The sequence below is a fragment of the Strigops habroptila genome, chromosome Z (genome assembly GCF_004027225.2).
Source record: "Strigops habroptila isolate Jane chromosome Z, bStrHab1.2.pri, whole genome shotgun sequence".
In the NCBI taxonomy this organism is placed as follows: domain Eukaryota; kingdom Metazoa; phylum Chordata; class Aves; order Psittaciformes; family Psittacidae; genus Strigops; species Strigops habroptila.
This window is the reverse complement of record NC_044302.2, coordinates 66665070-66680126: the sequence shown is the minus strand read 5'-3', so window position 1 is coordinate 66680126 and position 15057 is coordinate 66665070. Positions and strand designations below refer to the sequence as shown.

The 15057-nt window shown below is 36.2% G+C and overlaps 1 protein-coding gene across 10 annotated transcripts in view; it reads left to right on the top strand.

Moving 5' to 3' along the window:
- Positions 1 to 15057, top strand: part of DENND4C (DENN domain containing 4C) — a 67466-nt gene that overhangs the window by 13924 nt on the left and 38485 nt on the right. For all 10 annotated transcript variants that reach the window (XR_003989237.1, XM_030470649.1, XM_030470645.1 and 7 more), the window contains 5 exons: positions 5697 to 6024; positions 10400 to 10652; positions 11615 to 11684; positions 12951 to 13120; positions 14464 to 14705. Coding sequence is in view for 9 of the 10 variants with exons in the window: in XM_030470649.1 (XP_030326509.1) it covers positions 5714 to 6024; positions 10400 to 10652; positions 11615 to 11684; positions 12951 to 13120; positions 14464 to 14705 (1046 nt within the window). In the remaining variant the exon portion in view is untranslated. The remainder of the gene's footprint in view (positions 1 to 5696; positions 6025 to 10399; positions 10653 to 11614; positions 11685 to 12950; positions 13121 to 14463; positions 14706 to 15057) is intronic.

The following is a 15057-nucleotide window of genomic DNA, read 5'->3' as shown; positions in this document are numbered from 1 at the left end:
GTGCAGAAAGAAGAAGGGCAAGCTGAAGGCTTAATGCAACCTAGCTGTATCTCTTTGCTGTTTATGACAGTGATTTAGCTTCTTCAAACATACCTTTAAAGGCATTTACAAATCCTGTTTTAATTTCTTTCCATTTTCAGTTTCAATGAACAGGTGATACTGCTTTGTCTCAAGAAGTATGCTTCTTGCTGGTTACTTATTTCATCTGATGGGTATGCATGTTATGTAACACTTTTAATGTGAATCAGGGACATTTGCAAAGTCACTTATTAAAACAAATTCTGCATTGATTCCTGTGGTATAAAATTAAGTTTTAACAAGCATCAATGAAGATTCTTTTATACAAAGGGGAAGCAAGTTGTTCTTTCCATCCCTCCACCAATAACATTAATTAAACCCTAACCAGCTTTCTAAAACTAACATTTAATAGTATTAGGAAATAAATGAAAATTGCTAGGATATTAAGGTTTTAGCATACTATTTTTGCTGGTATTCGTATCTGCTGCACCTATGTCTTTACCTTAGATGAGCTTGAGAGACGAAATGCTGTTCATAGTTACATTATGGAGAATTCTAAGCAAACGTTACTTACTGCAAACAGCCAGTGTAGTGGTAAAGCAAAAGATGTCATTAATAAATTTAAATGAAAATAGTTGTCAATCTAACAATGTTAAGGTAAATTTTTGTTAGTACTCTGATTATGACAGGAAGCAGAGTTTCACAAATGAATATGTGTTAGAGAAATCACATTTTTCTGTGTTTTGCAGGTAATGCAGAAGATAACTTTTATTTTTTTATATATATGTATGTATGTATGTATAAAGAATAGGATTCCTCAGCTGTGGCAGTGTCTGTAAATGAAGACTGAGAACTTTAAATTAATGATCTCTATTTTGGAATTGAAAATTTATAACTATGTGATGAAAGCAATGTAGCTATGAAATAAAATACAAATACAGTGTATACTTACATTGTCATTTTTACTTCATTGTGGCTGCCTGTAACTTGCTCTCAGACTTTTCTGTCTTTGCAAGAACAACTTTGTTGTAGTGCAGCCAACTATAAATAGAGGAAATTGCAGTCCAGCTATAGTGAAAGAAAAATCTGTTGTTTAGACAGCAATAAGGTGAAGCAATTCCTAATGATGTAGTATTTTTTTCATAATTGTTCAAAATTTAAAAGTGATCTTTAGAATGGAAACCTTTTTGCCAAAGCTGTTTCACTATGGAATCTCTCTGTAAGGGCTATGGCGTGTATGAAGCTAATAGTCAAGTTGCTACATTTTTGATAGAACATTATGAAAGAATTGTAAAATTGCATTTTGATTGTGAGAAAGGCTGTTGTCTTTTTACAGAAATCAGCCTTAAATGAACTGTGGGAGAGGAGAACACTTTGCCGTATCTCTGGCATTTAGCAGTGAAAATAATTTACTTTTTTTGCTCCTGCATATTTTTGCTACAGGATCTCTTGATTTAGTCTAGTTGTACTAAGTGCCTTTAAATGTTATCTGTACAGGCTGTTTTTGTTTTTCATCTGCAAAACTAATTGCTTCCAATGGAATTCCTTTTAGAAAAGCATGGGGATTTTAAAAGTTCATCTTCTATTCTGAAGACCTTTTGCTATTTTTTCTTTTATTTAAAAAATAATTTTGGTCCTAAACAGCTCATAGCAAACTTTCCTATTGTGGCCCATGAATGATTTGGAAAATGAACTTCGTGAAGTAATTTCTCCATAGCCCTTATGGATCTGTAGGGACTTGGAAGTTTGTAATTTCTGAAGCAGTACTGCTCATGTTCTTAAAAGAGAATTCCCAGGTTTTGTTTTCAGTTTATTTGATTGAAATTGAAGTCTCTTTGTAGACTTAAAATAAATAAGACTTTTCATGGGACTTTGTGTTGGCTTATTTTGAATATATGCTGCATTTTCATCAGCCAATGCCAATGTAACACTTATCATTTTTAGATATTTTTTATTTTTTTTTTAACTTGGGTTTTGACCTGCAAAGGAATGGGGTGTTACAATAAAAATGTCAATATTTTTCTAAATGTTGAGTTTTCATATTACTGTTGTGAGGTACAGAAAAAGCTACTCATAGAAGGCTGATAGAGGACAGCATCTCTTGAAATTATGATGAGGAAAAGTTGCCGTGATAAAACTTGTGATAGAAGGTGTCAGAACATGTTTGTTCCCGTGTCTGTTAAGACGAGCAGTATGCATACTTGTGTAAGGTATCACAAAAATAGTGGAAAATGGCAGTGGCTTCATCTTGTTCCCCCATGAATCACATGTTTATTTTTTACTTTACTTTTGGAAGGCAAAATATCCTTGGGCTAACTGGATTATGCTGGTTTTGTTTGGTTTGGTGGCTATGTGCTAATTCAGTTCAGTGTCTTATTTATATTTATAAAGCTATTGCATTAAAGAAGATAGCCATGGCTTAATTAAGAGCCCTTACTTTAAGGTCTCTTCTAAAAAATCCTGTTGCTTTAAATCTTTCTGAAATTAGAGAATAAATTCTTGAAGAACTGAGTTGCAGTGCTTACTTGAAACCTTACTTCTCTTATCCTTGTGGAAAAGGAAGGGAGCTGATTTGAAAGACTCGGAACATTTTGAAAAGCTTGTAAATGTTGTGCTGACATATGAGGCTTGATCTGCCAGGTTTCTCAGCTGAATTGTCTGTTGACTCTGACTTTTGCCTGCCACATATTACACAGAGTTTCTGTGGAATAAAATGTAGCATAGCTAAGAGAAAAAATATAAAATCATGGATCTAAGTGAATGTTCCTCTTGCAACCAATTGCAACTGGAACAACCAATTGCTATAGTTTTTTTGAACTCCCCTGCTAAAAATTCGGGAGTGGATTCTCTTCACTGGCATTCTAACCTTCCAAATCTTAACATTTTTTTTTTTTTTTCACAGCCTTTTAAATTTCTTCCGTCAGTTTACCCAGGAAAGCTAAATTTTCACTTTAAAACACAGTCGAGGACAACATTAGTGCAATTCCAGGAACTACAGCTGTTGCAAGATTTTTGATGTATGCTGTTATCATTACTGTTTTATTTCCTGCTCTGCGTGCTAAAAGTAAATGTGGGCGATGATTTTATGTTGCATTGAGAGAACATGATACTGAGCTGTGTGAACATGTAACAGGTAATAAAAACCTGGATCAAAAAGGTTGTGTTTAAAAAAACCAACATTTATATGGTGCCAGCCATTTTGCTATTTTTAGCAGCTTGTTCCAGTAACTGATTTTACATATATCAAGTGCAAACAGTACTTTCCAGATAACAAAGTATTCTGGCTCAGGACTTTCTTTTCTTCTAAGGGGAGTAGGGAGAGGTTGGCTTATTCTTTCTTTATTTTTACAATTCTGTGAACAAGTCCAAGCATCTAAGAGGCAAACTGAAACATCTTAGACTTCACAGTTCTGTGATTAATCAGGAGCAAGTCAGTGCTGCCGCTACTGAAAGGGGCATACTGCTGTTGCTTTTGTGCTGACACAGTGAATTGTTGGAGGACTGCTCCGGTTGAACACTGAACAGTCTCTGCCAGGTTAGCTTTCAGCCAGAGCAGTTTCTTGTTCTAGTTCATCACATGGTTGCACAAACTATAGTTCTGGACAAAAGTGAAGGTGGGAACAGCAGTGACCCGGAGAGAGGGTCTTTTACTGGAAGCACCGGTTTCTGTGAGATAAAGTTGAAGCTATTCCCCCTGCATTTCATGCTGACTAGCTTATCTATAAAGGGATTTATCACTGATTTCATGTCATTTATAACAGTAGGAGGGGGTAAACTACTGCAAGTTCTCTAGCTGACAGTGATTCAGAAGCTTTGCAAGCAGCTATGGCTTTGGAGTCATTTGCTGGTTTTTCAGGAGACACAGGTACTGGACACCTGACAAATTGGATGTAACTTTTATTGTTCCTGATGATATGACATCCATATATTTTAGGCCTGAAAACTTAGTCATGTGAGTAACTGTTCCTTGGCTTTCTCCTTTTCCGGGGAGCCAAACACTTCTGTGTCTCTTCCCAGGATCCCTGCTTGTGGATCACCCTGCAAAAGCTGTTGGCTGAAGTATTTAGAGAACACTGAAGTGATGTTGTGAAAAGTATTGTGGAAAAGTACTGCAGAAGAGAAGAGTCTTTTAAGGGGTGTAGGTACTCTGCTTTCAGGTTTGAAGGTTTTGAACAGTTGTCATTTCAGTTTTGGAAAATAAAAAACAGAGTTAGTTGGAGTATGGAGGTATTACCAATTAGCGTGAAGTTATTTCCCTTTCACTCTCTACTTCCATCTCATGCCACAGTACCTTGCAATATAGTGGTTGGCCCCCTAAGTTGCATAATCTTATGCTAAGACTTCTTAGTAAGTATGCAGGATGAATGACAGAGTTTTCCTTCAGCTGAGTACTTGGAATGCTTTTGATAATAAGTTTCAGAAGTCTTGTAAAATGTGCAGATGGAAAATACCTTTTCAGTATAATTTCAGTAAGAGAGAGCAGGATAAGAACAGAAAGAGGAAGCAGGTTGCAGGAAACAGGATTATACTGTCCCCACCAAACCACCTTTCTGTTAGCAGAGGTCAGTGTTTCTGCAGTTACCTACATTCTAAGTAGAAGAAACTTTTCAATTTCGGTGCACTTACTATGTGTTAATACCTATGGAGCCCCACTCCTTGGTAGGTGGTGACCTTGGCAGCTGTGGCAGTCTTGTTTTCAAAGATGGGAACCAGACTTCCATTCCTGGTTAGCTTTCTACATGAAATCCCCAGAAATCTGGTGATGGAAACGGACATCTAAAAGAAGGTGGTCCCTAGCTCCCTGAAGTGAGATAACAGTGTTCTGGTTTATTACTGGCAACTACTGTTTAAATATTTCTCACTCAACTTTTAAAAAGATAGGTATTTCATAAGATTGCGTACTTAAATTTGTAGCTATGGGCTTTGAGCATAGTCTGTCAGCTATTTTTGCTGTTAACGGAAATTTGCATTTCACCGCTTTAAAATCATATGCTTAGTGAACATCGCTGGTGTTAGGAAAAACAACTCTTTCCAGATCTGGAATGTGCAGCTGGGCAGTGATGTGTACTGCCTGATCAGCTGATGAAATGTGAGTTTGGATGTGTGATTTTTGTAAATGACTTCCAGATGTTACAGTTGCTAGCTGAATGTCTCAAGACTGCATTGTTAGGTCTAGATTATGAAAGAAAATGGATGAAATATGCAGAAGATAAACTAATGAGCCTATAATTGGAATGGCCCCTTGCCCTCCTCCTTCACCATGTCAAATTACTCACTAAGCAATGACAGAAAAATATGGATACTGTAAATAAAGGGTACCTGCATTAATTTGTAGCCTGCAAAGCACTTGAATGGTGTAATAGCTAACACCAAGCAATTGTCTGTGTAGCTGCTGTGTAGGGATCTTTGGGTTCTTCTTTATTTCACTTAAACTTCCTTGTGCTAAAACATGACTATTATGGTACCAGAACTGAAATCCCATTACTGTGAATATTGTCTTTTTCAGCAGTAGAAAGGAAAGTTTGTTTCGGAGTTTCCCTAGAATTTTCATGAAGTCTCTAAATAGGAATTTTTTTGTTTGAAAAAAGTTCTTTATAGGTTTGAAATCCTTATACTTGTTGAGGGAATGGTTTCAGCTTGAAAGCAGTGTTTGATTTATCTCTCTTTATTTTCCCCAGGAAGTACTGACATAACCATGATAGAAGACAAAGGTCCACGAGTGGCTGACTATTTTGTGGTGGCAGGGCTCACTGATGCAGATACTGCAACCCTCCTGGACCAAGAAATAAGCCGACATGAAACAAAATCAGCTGGTCCAAAAGCTCCAATTACTGACATTGCTGTGATAATTAAATCAGCAGGTGAAACTGTCCCAGAGGGATACACCTGTGTTGAAGCCACCCCTACAGCCCTTCAAGCCAACTTAAACTATGGAAGTCTAAAGAGTCCTGAACTTTATCTTTGCTACAAGAGAGGACGAGACAAACCACCTCTTACTGACATTGGGTGAGATTCCTGTAACAATTCAGTTCCTCTTTCAATAATGATCAAATCTTACTCTTCATAGATGGTGAAAACGGATGTGGGAAGCTTTTAAAAACATGTTGTCTTTGAATTTATATTGCTTATTGTGTGAATCTGTAGTATTTTCTTCCTGAAATATGTTGAAAAAAGTGTCATTCTTCTGGAGAACTTGTCATTTTAAAATGAGAGAACTTGTCATTTTAAAATGAATGATAATATTTTACTTAAAAATATATGATATATATGTAGAGAGAGAAATGGAGCAAATTAAGTTCTCTGCTGCAGTTTTATGAAAGGTGAAAGAATAATACAGAATTAATTTATAGAGATGGTAGAGTGCAAATCCAAAAATATAACATGCTTAATCTGAAAGTGATGACTACAGAAGACAAAAATTATCACTTTCTGGAATTCACTTCAATGCTTAAGATAAAAGGCGTCACTTAAAGATGGTAGGACACTCTAACAAAGTTCCTAAAATTATGTACCTACCTGGAATCTTGTAGCCTGCCTTACTGTCACATCAGCATATTTGTAAGGTTGCTTACAAGTTCTGACATGCTGCAAACACTGGATTATGTGGTCTCTTGGTAACTCTAGTCATGCTTGTATTTCACAAACAATGCTTTTTGATGCCTGAGGCATAAGTTCTTAAAGAGTTACTAGTACTGTGTTTGAAAACTGTAGATACAGTCAAGCTTCAAGTTCAATGCTTAGTAAATGCAGGAGGCAATCAGCAGGGAAGATCTGAACTAATTTCATTACTTACAGGGTACTGTAATTTAAGTATTGGACCAAGATCACAAAATCCCCCAAGATCTTGAGGTAGTGAATATTATAGTCTGTGCTACTAACATATTGATGTAATGCTCAGTCTGTAATAACTCCTGCAGCACTACAGTACTGTTTAAATTGCTATGTAGAACACTTTTAATTCTCTCATTTGTATAAAGACATTGTAGAATTGCTGGGGATGTTATGAGAAACAGAAAATGGAGCATGGGTGTGGGGAGCTGTTACAATGGTGGCAAAATAATGAATGTGTGTGTTTTTCCTTATTCAATTATTAAATAAATAGTTAAGTTCAGCCTAGAGAAGGTTCCAGAGAGATATTAGAGCAAGCAGCCTTCTAGTACCTAAAGGGGACCTACAAGAAAGCTAGAAAAGGGACTTTTCACAAGAGCATGTAGTGACAGGACAAGGAGGAATGGCTTTAAACTGACAGAGGGGAGATTTAGATTAGATATTAGAAAAAAATTCTTCATTGTGAGGGTGGTGAGACACTGGCATAGGCGCCCAGAGAAGCTGTGGTTGCCCCATCCCTGGCAGTGTTCAAGGCCAGGATAAATGGGACTTTGAGCAACCTTGTTTAGTGGAAGGTGTCCCTGTCTGTGGCAAGGGGGTTAGAAACAGATAATTTTTAAGGTCCTTTCTGACCCAAACTATTCTATGATTCTATTATTACTGAGTAATGTAACTCACACTTGCGTTGCCTAAATAAAGAAATGCTTTGCCTTTTTTTTTTTTTTGTCTTTTTTTTTTTTTTTTTTTTTTTTTGTTGTTGTACCTGCTGTGTGAAGCTTTAGCTGGGTTAGTGGCTCTTTGCTAAGGACTCATCTCTTCTCCTTTTGGTCTTTCTTACAAAGAAAGGACCTAACATCTGAATGAAACTGCATGTTGCATTTTGCTTGAAATGAAACTTCATTGAAGTTGATAGAATAATGTAGCAAATAAAGTGTACTTAGGATCCAGGCCAAAGTATTACGTCATAGAAGAAGGAAACAATTCTTACCCTGATCAGTGTTAATTAATAATAATAAAGCAAAGGCAGGCACTGGGAAGTTGAAACGAGTAGGAGTAAACTTACCTTTTCAGGGCAGACTTTGTATATGCAGGGTGTCACGTTAAATATTTCATGCATCACTTCTGAATGTTTTTGTCTGAATCATATAATAATTGTTTAATTTGAGTGATCCATGGGTGTTGTTTTTCACCTGTTTGCTTGTTTTCTTAAATTTAATACTATGCATGAGGTCAGGAAATGGTATGGTTTTAATACTACTTCTGGTGGTATATATGTAGGGGTGAGAGTTACTTTCATTTTCTCTTTGCCTTTGATGGGAAGTGACCCCACTGGTACCAGTCTTGGACACTGGTCAGCCCTTTATCTCCTAGAAGTACTTGTGCAACTGAGAAATTCTTCAGTCTCTAAGTATCCTTCTGAGAATACTTGTAAACCTATTACATTGAAATGCTGGAATTGTGGGATTAATACGGTTTTCTTTCTCAAAAGCTGTCAGCTGACAGATGTTTCTGCAATAACTTTAAATTCTTGGATTTCATTTAAAATACATGAAATTGGATTAAAACTGAACTGAAACTTCCATTGGAGACTGCTCTGTTTATAGTCTCTTATGATTAATGTAATTATTTTTTTTTTTTGTTCAGTTCATTGGTTAGTTTTGTGGGTGAGTTTTTTTTGTTTGTTTATTTGTGATGATTAGACTCTCTACAGCCAAATCCATTATTGAGGACAAGAATATTGTCCTCCATGAACTAACTGAATAAATTTATGTGGCAGCCTGGTAGCTACATCAGTGTACTCCCAACTCATCTAATTTCCTTGCTTTATTAGAGTATTCTAGAACTGAAGTTCATGTATATCCTCAATATTACAACAAGATACACATATTCAATACTACAACATACTACTACTAGAAGATGCACATTCAGCCTGGAGAAGAGAAGGCTCCGGAGAGACCTTATAGCAGCCTTCTAGTACCTAAAGGGGACCTACAGGAAATCGGGAGAGAGACTTTTTACAAAGGCGTGTAGTGACAGGACAAGGAGGAATGGCTTTAAGCTGGCATAGGGTAGATTTAGATTATATATTAGAAAAAAAATTCTTCACTGTGAGGATGGTGAGACACTGGAAGAGGTTGCCCAGAGAAGCTGTGGCTGCCCCATCCCAGGCAGTGTTCAAGGCCAGGCTGGATGGGGCTTGGAGTAACCTCGTTTAGTGGAAGGTGTCTCTGCCTGTAGCAGGGGGGTTGGAACTGGATGATGTTTAAAGTCCCTTCCAACCCAAGCGATTCTGATTCTATGATTTGTTCAGTGGAATCAGAATAAACAGTAATATTTGCATATTCGAGTTTAAATATAGATAGTAGTATTTAAGTAATTTGGGAAGTTTAATGATACACGTTTTTTTGAAAGTTCTGAGAATTGTTGGATCTGGAAAAAGAATTTTTTCATTCAACTTATACACATGACTTTGAAGTTTTCAAATACCGTACTTACTAGTAGTCTGTAAACACTTAACTAAGAGTATTTATGGACAGTAGAAGATATGTTGCCTCATTATTTTTTATTTTAAAGTAAAGTTGTGATGGACTAAATGTGGGAAGCTACAGGTCACAAGATACAAAGTTTTAATGTGTTACTTTTATTCTGAATGTTATCATATATTGTAGCATTCATTTGAAGGTTGCAAGTACTCTGTACATATTGCAGGAAATCAGGCAAATGGAACCATTGCTTATTTGGGTGTGGAACGGGAAGTAAAGCTTGTCCTGTCATAGCATCTGTGCATTAAAAATATGCAGTGATGTATGGTTTGACTTCCACGTCTTTTCTCATGGTCAAGCTGTATGTTTGGGAAAGATCATAGAGTAAAGTTTTAGCTTATGTAGCTATACATTCTGCTTTCTAGGAGTACCGTTAGCTGTAGTTATTATTTCTTCCTTTTCTATGGCATGGAGTATTAGTTCATCTCTCTCTCTTTTTCTCCCCCCCCCCCCCCCGCCCCCTTCCTGTAAGGAATGTTATTCAAGCTATAAAGGTAAATAATTACTGGGTTTGTTTGTAGAGTTTTTGTTTGGTTGTGTATTTTTCTATACAAATTAATCTAGGAAGCAGGTGTCTGTCTTCTGTTGATCTTTTCCAACAGTACTCCTTAAAAAAAGAAAAAGGGAAGCTTGAAATTACTTTCCAGACATTTTAGTGATGGGAATAATTTCTAAGAAATTATCAGGTATCATGTTTACAAGCAGTTCAAGGCTTCCTTTGTATTTAATTTTCATTGATAGTGCAGCATTCCTACTAATTCTATTGCTAAATCCTTTTCAGTATGGCTTGATTTTATTTTCCCATAACTGTGATTTGTTCCCACATAAATTTCTTGCAATATTTAAGTATATTCTTTGCCTCAAATCATGCATGATGAAAGGCAAGATATAAAATGCCCATTAGAATGTTTCAGTGATGATGTAGGGTGTTAATGGATGGACAATTTGTGTGAATTTGTCCAAGTAACTTCACATATCTTTGCACATAATATTTTGTTTCCTTCCTTCAGAGTTCTGTATGAAGGGAAGGAACGCATCATTTCAGGCTGCGAGGTGATTCAGGCTACTCCTTATGGTCGTTGCGCTAATGTTAACAACAGTTCGGCTTCCTCTCAGCGGATCTTTATCACATACCGAAGGGCTCCTCCAGTACGACCTCAAAATTCATTGGCAGTGACAGATATTTGTGTTATTGTTACGAGCAAAGGAGAAACACCTCCTCATACATTCTGCAAAGTTGATAAGAACTTAAATTGTGGTATGGTGAGTATTTAAAAGCTTGAGTCTTTTTTTTTTTTTTTTTTTTTAAACCCAAAGGAGTAGCTCCCTGAAATCTTCTTAACACCAGCATAGTTGTGTTTTATCACTACGTAGTAATTCTTTCGTTGTATATACCTTGTGTGAGACTTCAGTTTTGTAGTTTTGTTGCTCTCATTTCCTTTCATGTCAGGAATTACTCCTCTCTACTTATTACTCACTACTTCAGTTTGCGTATTCATGTCTATTAGGTGCTATTTAGGAGTAGTGTGATGGATTTTTTAATTATTCTTCTTCTTGTTCCCCCGCTCATGCCCTTTTTAGTGATGCTGACACTTGGGATGAATCACAAATGCTTTTTTCTTAGTTATTAATAATGCCTATGTTAGTAAGACATGTGAGAATGATAATTACTGCTTACAGTTTCTTCATGTACTTTTTTTTTTCCAATGGGTTCACTTTATTTAGCCTGTTTAACATTTAATTTACTCATACTGTAATAAGTGATTTTATTTGAATGGTAGAGTGTATTTAGACAAACTGCAAAAACCCACTGTATAAATAACCAGTTTGTGGAAGTATGATAAAAGCTTAAAGTGTTGATGTTTAAAATTTCACTTCCACTGTTGGGTTTCACATAAGAGTTCATTTTAAATAATGAGAAAATGAAGCTGTAAATTAAAAAAAGCTTAACTTTTCCCTTCTCCTGTTGGAATAAGTCAGAGAGTAGTGTAATAGTGTGATTATTTTATGTAAATCCAGTAATCTGTAAAAAATGTGAAAAGAGTGAATGCTTGATTTCATGATTTACATGCACTCAGCAGCCAACCAGTTATTTTATTCTGTAACGCTCTTTATTTAAATGTCTGCTTTGTTTGTAAGTGGGAATATATTCAAATGCTTATACTTGATTTCTCTGCTGCCTATGTCATCTTTGCTGGTTTTAAAATGAAACTTGTGTCTTCCAGTGGGGTTCCAGTGTATACCTTTGTTACAAGAAGTCGGTGCCAGCTTCTAACTCGTTAGCATATAAAGCTGGTAAGTAATTTTACAAGCATACTGTCTAAACATGCTAACAGAAGGATTCAAATGCCATGTTGAAATAAAATAATTTTAACAGTTTAAGTGCTGTCTGTCAGAATTCTGTTCCAAGAGCATGCCAGTTGAAATCAACTCCTATAATGCCTTCTTTGATTACCTCACTTTTTCCCAGGAAAAGATAATAATAAAAAAAGCCTGAATAGGAATACATTATTTTGTATTAATTTAGTTCTTATCATGACAGGCTTAGGAGTTTTAGTGGAAAACTTAGCAAGCATTTCAGATGTAACAAAAGACTTCATATTTCTTGTGTTGGTGATGATAGAGAAAGAGTAATTAAAAATTCTATTCAACCTTACTTATATTTCTTTTTATGTCTCACAACTAGTGCAACATCTTTCATTTAATTTGAAAGTTAAATATGTTTCTTCCCTTCAGTTCCACAGCAATTCAGTTATGTTTTATTTGAGAAGAGTAGGAAATATTCTGAGCAATAAACAACAAAAGGTCTTTTCTTTTAAGTCTGGCTTGTGTAATTTTTAATACATTGCCACAGACTTTTTATTCTTTTTTTTTCTGAAGAAGTCCAGAAGAACTTTCAGAAGAGTTTTTACTGAGTATTAAATGCACCAAAGTCCTTTGAAAGAAGTAAACTACCAAGTAGAAGTGGAAAGCATAGATAATGAAGTCAATGTACCATAAAATAAGCTAGATGAACTACAAAAGTAAACCAATGCTTGCGTGCCTATTTTCCACCAACAAGCATTAGATCTACTTCTGAAAACTGAATAAACATTTTGTTTAAACTGAACATATTGACTGATTACAAGAAAATGTGGATAGTCAGCTAGTCATCCTATTTTCAATGAGGTATTGCTGCTGTTCGTACAGTAGGTAAATTTCCACTTTCTTCGTAGGAATTTCTTTGTAATAAAATCCATTCCAATGGCACATTTAAATGGCACAGATAATTCCCAACTGATTTAAAGTCAAAATCTTCACTAATTAGTTTTTACTATGTACTGTTTTTTAAGCAGTTACCAAAAGGAATTGTTTCAATATTCATACACAATTTTAAAATTATTACTTGAATGACTTAGTTTTACTGTCAAATGATAGATTACATCTGCAGAAGAAGAAAGTCTTCAGTTAGTAAGAGCAGATAACCAACAGACTTTGCTGTTTATTATGGAAAATACATTGCTTACGTTATTTAGGACTTGCAGAGCAAATATGCTTACTTTTTCTTCTCCCATTCTGAAGGGTTAATTTTCAGATATCCTCAAGAGAACTACGAGTCATTCCCACTGTCGGAATCTGTGCCTCTCTTTTGCCTTCCTATGGGAGCTACTATTGAGTGCTGGGACCCTCAAACCAAATATCCACTACCAGTATTCTCAACATTTGTACTGACCTGCTCTTCTGCAGAAAAGGTATGGCTCCATGCTGTGACTAGTTTTTGCTTTTAGTTCAGATGGCTTCTAAGGAGGTAAATAGGTGTTGTTTCTGTGCTATTTGGGAAATACTACAGAATAACTTGTTAAATACTTCCTTTATGAAATTGTACTTTTTAAGCCTCCATGTAAGATGGAAGTAAACTAGAACAGGAAATAGCTAGAAATACCTTAAAAGCTACTTCTGTGTGAATTTGTGTAATTGGTCTCTAGGTATCTGTGTAGGTATCTATGTGTGTAAATAGGAAAATAGTTACCAGAAAACAGCAGGGTGGAGTGGGGAAAAGTATGTGCTGAGAGGTAGCATGTGAGAGGCTCTGAAGAACTGATGGGGTCCCGAGACCAGTGATCCTGTTTAATTGCCACATCTGCCGAATCTTTATAAGGTCAGCAGCACACACAGGTACCAAAAATGTGTTGTTTGTCTCAGCCCACATGTGAGAAGATAGTGTCTGCTATACACAGACACAGACTACAGGATTATAGGTGCACCTGATAAAGCAGGGGAGCTCTTTTGTTGGGCTCCCAGCTGCTGCTTCAGCTGACCAACTGTGTGCATGTGTGTGTGAACCACATGAGGGAATAAGGGATTGTAATGTGTGATTTGCTCTCTGTGACTAATAAACAGCAGTTTGGCTCTATTAGTGATAACAGCTCAACTTCCACTCTGCTTCATTCTCCTATCAGGGAAATTTATGTACTTCTCCATTTCTGAACAACAAGAAAAGTATTTCTCTGGTATGTTAATACTTCTTTTGCAAGGAGGAATGCAGTACTTGGCAGTATTTTTCTCAGAGAGGATGTATACTGTGGTATCCATCTTTCCCTGTTCTTCTTTTGCTAAACTTGTCACAATGATTCAGTTATTTATGAAACTCTGACAAATAGGGAAGGAATATTAGAAAAGGTCGGTCACTATTTAGCATGATAAAATGAGTGAAGTCAAAACTAAAATAATGCTATAATTTAGTGTTGTAATGATAGAGGAGTTCGCTGAACACAAGCATTTCGTGAGGGTTGTTTTCTTGGTTTGTTTTACCATAACAGGTAATGGTCGGAGTTCTGTCACAACACGCAGTTGAGTTCTTTCCCTTTCAATTTACTGAGTATGAATACTTTGTTGAGGAAAGTGCAATGAAAAAGAGGAAGAGACTCACAAGAATCCAAAACATTGTTTATAATGATACTTGGTATATGTTACATAAATGATAATGCACTATAGGATGTGTACAAACACCAAAGATTCAGCGATGCTTCGAAAGTTCTGACCCAACCTCCTGTTAAATACTGGGTCTGCTCGGCTGGTTTTCTTCATTTTTTAGGTTTATGGTGCTGCTATTCAGTTTTATGAGCCTTATTCCCGGGAGCTGCTGACAGAAAAGCAACAATTGCAGCTGGGTCTCCTGACAACTGTAGAGAGGAAAGTCATTACTTCCAAGTCCATCAATTCCAACAAATGCATCTGCCTTCTCTCACATTGGCCTTTCTTTGAAGCATTTCGAAAATTTCTTATGTTCATCTACAAACTGTCTGTCTCTGGACCTCATCCTCTTCCCATTGAAAAGTACGTAAAATATTTTTCAAGTTAAAGTGGGAAGGCAGTTATATCAGCTCAAGAAATCATGTGGTTTGTACATGTCACACTTATGTAGTTGGTATATTTTCTCCATCCCCTTGCTTGCACTGTGTGGCTTATGTTGTACTGTTAGAAATCATTGCTACTTCTCTTTAATAGTAGTGGCTCTTGCAGTGCCAGGAAAGTGAACTGGATTTTACTGTAGGTTTTCTGCAAGAATATGTCAAGCCTGTTTATATTTCTCTTAACTATGTCAAACACAGAAAATGGCACAGCTCTAAGACACATGCCTATATTTGCATTCTTGCATTTTAGATTAATAAATATAAACTTAGGGACT